This window comes from Belonocnema kinseyi, chromosome 7 (assembly GCF_010883055.1).
Source record: "Belonocnema kinseyi isolate 2016_QV_RU_SX_M_011 chromosome 7, B_treatae_v1, whole genome shotgun sequence".
NCBI lineage: Eukaryota > Metazoa > Arthropoda > Insecta > Hymenoptera > Cynipidae > Belonocnema > Belonocnema kinseyi.
In genome coordinates, this window is record NC_046663.1 from 87,570,527 (window position 1) to 87,579,652 (window position 9,126).

At 29.8% G+C, this 9,126-nt stretch overlaps 2 protein-coding genes across 2 annotated transcripts in view; one reads left to right on the plus strand and one right to left on the minus strand.

Moving 5' to 3' along the window:
* Positions 1–2,276, minus strand: part of LOC117176738 (eukaryotic translation initiation factor 4E type 3-like) — a 16,959-nt gene extending 14,683 nt beyond the window's left edge. The window contains exon 1 of the mRNA XM_033367005.1: positions 2,083–2,276. Within this exon, the coding sequence (XP_033222896.1) occupies positions 2,083–2,231 (149 nt within the window). The 5' untranslated portion in view covers positions 2,232–2,276. The remainder of the gene's footprint in view (positions 1–2,082) is intronic.
* A 4,555-nt stretch (positions 2,277–6,831) lies between these two features.
* Positions 6,832–8,641, plus strand: LOC117177243 (60S ribosomal protein L26). The gene is made up of 4 exons (XM_033367824.1): positions 6,832–6,917; positions 7,219–7,397; positions 8,059–8,199; positions 8,465–8,641. The coding sequence occupies exons 2-4, from the start codon at positions 7,230–7,232 to the stop codon at positions 8,600–8,602; spliced, it is 447 nt and encodes a 148-aa protein (XP_033223715.1). The 5' UTR covers positions 6,832–6,917; positions 7,219–7,229; the 3' UTR covers positions 8,603–8,641.
* Positions 8,642–9,126: the final 485 nt, after the last annotated feature.

The window sequence follows — 9,126 nt, forward strand, 5'->3', positions numbered from 1 at the left end:
ATAAGTAGCAGTTAAGTTAGACTAAGGATGGAATTGTAAATATATGTACAGGGAGCGGTGGCCCTCAAACCCGTAAAAGGGAGAGATTAAATACATACATACTATTTTGTTTCAAATTTAATCCTAAAAAAGGTTTTCTTGTCCGAAATTAGAAATACTTTAGGCCCTGGCATTAACTTTTAATGGCTGATGAAAACGAAGACCATGAAACAAGTAACTCTGGCTATTCTGCTGAAAACTGAGGAAAAACAAAATCCGTTCAGACTCTGATACCGCAGGATATTCTGTCTGACATGTATATTACTCAATTTCAATTATATTCTAAATATATATTGACGTTCACTTGCCGAAATGTATTGTGTATTATTTATTTACTTTAAGTAATGCCTACTTTTTTTAATTAAGGAAGCGTACACAAAATAAGTTTTTAGGTAACTACAAGTTACCCAATACTATTATTCGTAATCAAAATTCAACCATTTCTCTTACTTTCTATGTCAAATAATTCAGTTTCAAATGGTTTAATTTTGAATATTTGATTTTAAATTGCTCGTCTGAAATGAGCAGTTAAATATAGTCAAATATTAAATAATTATTATTTTTCTTAAACAAATGTTTCTTTAATTGGGCGAGTTAAAAAAGGAATACTGTATACTGAATCCACATTTTTTATTTAATAAAAGCCTTTATTTATGAATCTATTACCATGAAGTTTTTAACGTAAAAATCTGGAAAGTATTAAAGTTTGAACGGATTTATAATCATCTAGTAAAATTAATTATTGTTCCCTTTTTAATACTCAAAGTACAGTTCCATTAAAAAAGTTATTTATTTATAGTCACAGTTGATCAAATAAAACTGTTTTTTATTAAAATTTTCAATTGAAACGCTTTAAATTTTTAATTATTCAGGTCCTCAAGACTGCATTTAACAATTTTTTAATTAAAAGACTTTTGAATTGAGTATTGCGAGCTGAATATCATAATTGAAAAATAAAATAATTCAATGTATTATTTTAAAAACTGTTAAAGTCGAACTTGGACAGCTATAATACAGAAACTTCCTGAATAAAATTTATTTTTCTTAAGAAAGGGTCATTACATTAGTGAGTGCGTGGCGCGCACATTGTTCTAATTCTGAAAAATGTAGATTTGGAACGACAAAATGTGGAATGTTTACAGTCTACATTCAAGTGTGTGCAATTGCCGCTAATTTAAGTCACCATCCACTTATTTAAATAATAATAATTTTATTAACAACTGAATTTATGTATACGATAAATCACAGAAAGAAAAGTAACGCAAAGTGGAACTTTCACGTCGTGTAGATTTGGATTTGGGACATCAGTCCACGTATAATATCTTTGCTTAGGTATAGCACCAGCCTAATTAAATCTCAATCGTTATTTGTTTTATTTTCGTAATACTGGCTTCTAATAAATCGCACGTTTCGATTAAATCAATGCAAGAATTTTTAATGGTTCTTTGGTCGCCGCATATCAATCAATCTGCATTAAAATGTATCGAAGAAAAATGAGATAATTAGAAGGTTATAATCACAGTCTACCAATGTATTTTTCTCGTTTTTCTCATCACGTTGCGTTCTAACAATCTTATCCAAAAGATAAATTCAACACGATCATTGCTCTCTACAAAATTTCCATGATGACAATACACAACTAAAATTTCAATATCCAAATATCAGAATTTGAATATTTTCAATTCTTAACCTAATAGTGAATAGTTTTCATAATCTTCCACGAGAAAAAAAATGGCAAAATTACAATTACAACAGAATTTAATTCAAAAATTTATTTTTAAAAATGCAGAATTTTATTTCTAGTCTTATTGAATAAAGAACACTAGAGAGCAAAAGGTTTATGAATAAATCATTGTTTACAGCAACTTTAAGCCATCTTTTAACATAAAGAAAATAATCCGATATTTTTTTTTAAAGTTTATAATGCAAGAGCGTTACCAAAAAAGCAAAGAGAAATAGAAGGGACAATAATATTGATAATATTCGACAAAAAGAGGAAAGAAAAAAAAACTATGTTAAAAAAAAATCTTTCTTGTTACTTACTTGTCGAGCCAAAAAGTCCATGGTGTTTGTAAAGGAATTCCTGTACTTTCATGTTCTTTTATATTTTGGACTGTCTCGTTCGTAAAAACTGGAGATTTCGACAAATCCGATTGAGAGCCGTCTTTAGATTCATACCCCACCGTCGCCATGTTTGGAACACCAGTGCCTGAATCGCCAGACTCCAGCCAGAATCCAGATGCCAGAACGATTCAATCATACGATGAGATACGATAGAGCAATAGGGGAGTTTATTTACTAGCCACCAGCTAGCGCTGATGGTTCTAGTCAAAGTTACACGAAAATTTAAATTTAATAAATAAAAAATAAAATAAATAATTAAATTTTACAGTTTAATCAAAAAACGAGGTGAAAGAGTGAGTCATTTAGTTTCATCACATTATTGTCTACTAAAAGAACGTATCAAAGTACATATGTCCCAGCCGAAACGAAATTTAAAGACGTTTTTAGAATGTCTTAATTAACGACGCTTTTAGGACGTAAGGTTTAAAAGACGTTTTTAGAACATCCAAAAAGACGTTCTAAGTCAGAGGCCAACAAACGTCCAAAAAACTCCAATGTTCCAAATACGTCCTATGAATTCATAGGACGTATTTGGAACATTGGACATTTTGGAACATTGTATGTTTTTAGAATGTTATTTGGCCTGAATTTTAGGACGATTATAGGACCACTGGGGTATTTTCATAATTCTCTTTAATTTTTACATCTATTAGCTGCATTTTCAACTAATAAAAATCAATTTTAAGAAAAAAGGGAAATTGTTCAATTTTCAACCAAAAAATGTACAGTGCACCATTGAGATTCCTAATATAGTTCTTACGAGAATTGGATCCACGCCGCAAGTAAGTGTGAAGTGAGCTGCGCGAAGTGAGCGGCGGTAGCTCAGGCGTGAACAAACAAAAGCGTTTTCTACAAAAGGGCACTCTATCTGGGTAATTCCCCACCTTCATCATCGCCAAAACCAGCCCAATCTCAGAGTTTCACTGTATTTTCAAACAAGAAGATTAATTTTCTAATGGAAAGACAAATTTTTCAACAAAATATTTCATTTGCGAATAAATAGTTGAAGTTTGAACTACAAAAGATCAATTTTTAGAAAAAAAGGAACGAAGTTTCTACCAAATGGCTAAATTTTTAATTAAGAAAAAAAATTTCAAACAAAAATTTAATAGTTAAATTTGTAGATGAATAAAGTGAATTTGAAACAAAATATAGTTCAATTTTAAACGAAAGAAATGAACTTTCTACAAAAAAAAGTTTAATTAACTACTGACATTCGCAACCAAGACAATTAATTTAAAAACAAAGAGACAAATGTTTTGCTAGAAAAGACGAATTTTGAAAGAAATAAATCAATGTTCAAATAAAAAATGTATTTTTTAGGAAAAATTGGAATAATAAAAAATCAACCAAAATGATTAATTCTCATACAAATATCTTTCCACTAAGAAGACGATTTTTCAACTGAAAAAAAATTAATTTTTAACCAAAACAAAATTTCAACCGAAAATTGTAAATCTTTTCAAATTTGGAAACAACTAGAGTTGAGCAAAATTGATTCTACCCGCTGAGCCCGCGGCCCGCTTCGCGCGCAAGATTGAGAGCGCCTAAGGTGCGCAATTGTTGATTCTCGCGCTTCGCGCATTTTTCTCGTGCTTCACACTCGATTTTGTATTTACTCGCGCTATGCGCTCGGATTGTATTTTTCTCACATTTGTGCATTCGCATATTAGCGCTCGGTCTTTGCATTTCTCCCACATTCAGCACAGACCTGTCAAAATTAAAAATCAACTAATCGAAAGTTGCAATTTTGCGATTGTGAACTCTCTTTTGTTAAAGCTTTTTATATCAAGCACTTTTATATCAAATATAATACATTTTTTAATTACCGCTGCCTGGTATTGGGTATTTAGATTTTGCAAAATAAAGTACAAATTGTATTTATCACGATTACTTTAATATTTGTTTCCTATTTTGCGTTAAATATTATTCTTAGCTGCGCCTAAACATGTATCATTTTATTTAATTTATATCATTACAATTTATAATATGCATGGAAATAGAAACAATCTTATTCTTATTGCCTTGTTTTTATATATTTGTTTTTTTGGTTGAATAAATTTGGTCTCACTTATTCTCGTATTTTGTATTGTTGTACTCAAATATAATTCTTTTAATTTTCAATGTTTTCTCAAAAATAAAACAAAAACTACTTATCCTACAAAAAAGTAATTCCTGAAAAGTTTCCTATTCTTTTTTAAGTGCAAAATTATTGCCAATCTAGATCTTTTCGTATCTGGCTTTGTTTTCCACAAAATAGAGTTACTGTTTTTCATTAGTTTTTTTGCAAAAAAATTTGAATTTTCGATTTTTTGTTAGAAAAAATTAAAAAGTCCTTTGGACAATCTTGTAGGGCTTTAAAGAAGTAACGCTTTTCTTGAATTTTTCCCATCTCACGCTTTCGTTGGCTTCAAGTGTTAATTTTCGTTTGGTTCTTTGGATTTTGAAAATTATATAACTTTGGTAATTTTTATTCTATCAAAAAAGTAATAAGGATAAATTGTTCCTATTTTGGTCTACTATAAATATCTGTCGCAAGAATGTTTAACTATGCAAAAAAGTGGTCTCAACCATTTTCAAAATGATCTCTCTAACTTTTTAAAATTTTTTCAAAAAAAGCTGGCTTACGAACTCATCCTTTCTTTTCAATCCTTACAAAGTGTCCAAAAGGGGAATCCAATCGAATAATATCTTCAAATGTTGCCGTGTTTACGGGCTACAACGACAACAACGACAGACAGACAGACACCCAAGTAAAAACTGCTTTTTCTGACCCAGGGGGTCTCAAAACGTCAACATTTTATAGAATTCGCGTATTTCACTTTTCACATAAAACCAATACCCTCTTATTAGGATGAGAATGTAAAAATATAAATTAAACAAAAATGAAATATTTAAATACTCAGTTAAACTATTTAATTTCGGAAAAAGTAACTTTCAACAAAATCGGTAAATTTTCCATCATTTTCAAACAATAATAATAGTAATATTCTACCAAAAAATAATATTCAACTAAGTACATGAATGTCCAACCATATATTTGAATTTTTAACAAAAGAAATACATTATTTTTAACAAAAAAGGATGAATTTTTAAACAAAAAGAATAATTGTCTAAAAAAAAATTATGAATTTCCAACCACGTAGTTAAATCTTTGACTAAAAAAATAGTTTCAGTATAAAAAAATATACATTTTCAGAAAGTATTCAAATTTGTAACTCAAAAAATGAATTTTAAACCAACAAGATTCATTTTCAACAAAAGGAAACGAATTTTCAATAAAAAATACATGAATTTTACACCGCATCGTTAATTTTCTCAACGAACAAAGACAAATTTCCAACCAAAAATGGAGTAGTTTTATTGTTCACTAAGAAAATAATTTTTTACAAGAAAAAAAATGTTCAACAAAATAATTAAATGTTCAATCAAACAGATGAATTCTCACAAAATAAAAATAAATTCTTAGAAAACTAGTTCATCTTTCAACCAAATACTTCTATTTTCAACCAAAAAGATTGAAAATTAAAAACAGTATAATTATACAAAAAAAAGACGAATTTTCAGCAAATTAGTTAATTTTTTAAATAGATAAGATAAATTTATATTTAGAAACAAATTAATTAATTTTTCAATTAACAAAATTAATTTCCAGTCGAGAAAAAAATATAAAATTAAATTGCAACGAAATAGTTCAATTTTTAATTGAAGAGATAAATTTTTAACGGGTTAAATATATTTTTAACAATATATTGTCACTTTCAACCAAGTATTTGAATTTTCAAATAAAAAATATTTTAATTTTTAATAAAAAACAGTTGAATGCAACCAAAAAAGACGAATTAAAAAAAGGTTTAATTTGCGTCAAAAAGATTTTTCCTTCAAGGAAGAAAAAGAATGTCCATTTTGTTGACAAAACAGCTGTTTTTTTTTAATCCGAAAATATGTTATTCTTTAGTTTTTGCTATAAAAAATAGAAAACCTGTGCAATTGTACAGGAATGAAACGTTCTTTCAGTTGAAAATAATGTAACTAGCTGGCACTTTAACTTTTTTTACAAATAAACGAACAGTTTTTATTATTATTTATATAAAAGAACTATTTTACATTTATTAAATTTGAATTTCTGTGGAAGTTGGCATGTCTGCAATATAATAGTACCATTTGCATATTAGACGAAACAATGTTAAACAAAAAAAAAAAAAAATTAGACAAAAAATGTCCAAACATACATGTGGTAAAAAGTCATTGTTTTATAAGTTATTAAAAAAATAAAGTTTAGTCCCATGCAATTGGTATTATTATTTGACTTCGTAGTTAGGAGCTGTCATTTTTTTTATTATTTGCTCCTACAATAATCGGGGAAAAAGAATGGGTATGTCATATAATTACCAAGGCCCCAAGATTATGCGTGTACCGGGCTCCAAAATGTTTCTCGTCAGCCCTGACTAAAACTGACTCCCAAAATATCCAAAAGTCATTTTGACATCATCGAGCTGAAAAAAGCATTTGAAAGGAACAAGCTTTTATCCAAGATCATTTAAACTCCAATCCAGATACATTATTTTTTCACTAAAATCCAAAAACTCAAGTAAATTTGATCGCAGAATTAAAAATGCATTTCGTTAATTTAAATTTTTCCCACGTTATAAACGGTTAATCACTTATGCGCAAGCGCGTCAGCGGACATGTTTTTTCTTTGCCATCTCGGAATCTCTTCCGGTGGTTGTATGTGGTAGACAGTGCTGTTTTCGGTGAGTTTCTGGAATTAAAATCCAGTCTAATCCGTCGCTCGAAAATGAAAGAAAATACCGAATTTCAACCAAAGGAAACACACAATAATTTCGAGCGAACAATTCCAATATTTTTTATTCATCGCGAAAGTTTCTTTTACACGTGATGAAAAATGGTTGACACCTTTCGGTCCACTCTGAAATATTAATTTCTTTGTATTTTGTCGGTTTATCGAGAAAAAGATAGGAAGAGTCGAGGTAGATTGTAATTATGAAGTGTCTAGGTGAATAAAAGTGCATTAATATTAAATTTCGTATGCAGGAGAAAACAAGATGAAGTTCAACAGACTGGTGACTTCCTCGAGGAGGAAAAACCGTAAGAGGCACTTTACAGCTCCGTCCCACATCAGGAGGCGACTCATGTCCGCACCTTTGTCTAAGGAACTCAGGCAAAAATATAATGTGCGCTCGATGCCGATCCGAAAAGACGATGAAGTACAGGTAACATAACCTCACTTTCTGTAAGAGCTCAAAAACTGCAGTTTTTCATGAAAAGCTTTATCAAATTATTTATAATTTCTTATTTCTAGCCTATATATTTATTTGTTTTATATGGCTTAACATTTTCTGGAAGATTTAATTTTGTATCAGTTTTGAGTATTGCATGTAAAAATGCTTTGGAATTTGAAGTTCCTAATTACCACATTTACATGATAAATTAAAAAATCAAAGCCTTCGGATTTGAGCAAAAATAAATAAATGTCAGCTTGGTTTTCTTGACCAAACTTAAGTTTAGAAAACGCTCAAATGTGAAGAGTTTGCCTGCAAAATCCCTAAATTCGAAGGATATTTTAAGGCCTTCCAAATTTAATGGACTCTTATCTCTGAACTCTTATTTTGAAAGATCAGTTGGTTGAATTCTTTCATTTTAAAATGTAAATAAATTTCATAATGATGAACCAAACCATTCACGGATAATACAACAACGATTGTAACTTGGAAAATAGCTCCCAAGGTTCTCTTGGAAAGCCGTTGACCATTTACATATCAGTTGTATCATGTAGAGCAATTGGCACTGAAAAAATAAAAAAACTTAAAAAATATTCCTTTTTAATTTTTGCAAATATTATAGTAGGTTTAACGTTTAACTTAAAATGCTCAGGTTGTCCGTGGACATTACAAAGGCCAACAAGTTGGCAAAGTAATCCAAGTCTACAGAAAGAAATTCGTGATTTACATTGAAAGGATCCAAAGGGAAAAGACGAACGGAGCCACCGCATACGTTGGCATCGATGCCTCAAAGGTTCGTTTCCTTAATTATATTTTGCAATACAAATAAAAAATCTTGATTTAACTTTGAATTCAAATGATGAACCAAACCATTCACAGAGTTCAGACAAAAGGTTTGACTTGTGCGTCTAGTGCAGGGTTTTCCTGTACGTGATAAGCTTCTCAAATCTGGTTTGAATAATGCAGAAAAGATGGCACTGATTACACTTTCTTTTTTTTAGAAATTCTTGAATCTGGGTAATTCGATATCGTATTTGAAGTAAATATTCTATTTCCAGACTGTCATTGTTAAACTGAAGATGGACAAGGATCGCAAGAAGATCATCGACAGAAGAAGCAAGGGACGTCTTGCTGCTTTGGGTAAAGACAAGGGTAAATACACAGAGGAGACGGCTGCGGCCATGGAAACATCGTAGGTTTAAACACACTTATTTGTACCACAAAAATAAAGTGCTTGAACTTCAAACACTTAACATTATTTTTGTTCTTTATTAACCGGGGAGTCTACCCAGTCTGGAATTGCCAGGGAATTTTTGTACACCTGGGAATGTCAGGGAATTTTTGTCGAGAGCGTGCTTCCTTTTTTAATGGCATTGTTCAAATTCAATAACAATGATTCTTCTTTTTCTCGAAAATTCTTTTTTTTTGTCTGAAATCGATTTTTTTTAAACAAAAAATTCAATGATTCTGTTTTTGGTTGAAAATTGTTCGGTTTTAATTGAAAATTCAAATATCTGGTTGAAAATTCGGTCTTTTTGGTTGAATTTCATTATTTTTGTTATGATATTATTTAGCTTACAATGTGTAATTTAAATTTTTTTTACTTTACAAATTTTCCATTTAAAATTTGTATTTCTAAGCTAACATTTTTAATTTAAAGAATTTTCAAATGCTTTCTTAAAGACTTGAACAAGTAAAAAATAAAAGCCTTTGATGTTGA

What these genes read in the sequence shown, in the direction of transcription:
- LOC117177243 (XM_033367824.1), top strand. Translation starts at nt 7,230, where the DNA reads ATGAAGTTCAACAGACTGGTGACTTCCTCGAGGAGGAAAAACCGTAAG. An exon ending in GAAAAGACGATGAAGTACAG is followed by an intron (nt 7,398 to 8,058) that starts GTAACATAACCT and finishes TAAAATGCTCAG; the next exon opens with GTTGTCCGTGGACATTACAA. An exon ending in TTGGCATCGATGCCTCAAAG is followed by an intron (nt 8,200 to 8,464) that starts GTTCGTTTCCTT and finishes TTCTATTTCCAG; the next exon opens with ACTGTCATTGTTAAACTGAA.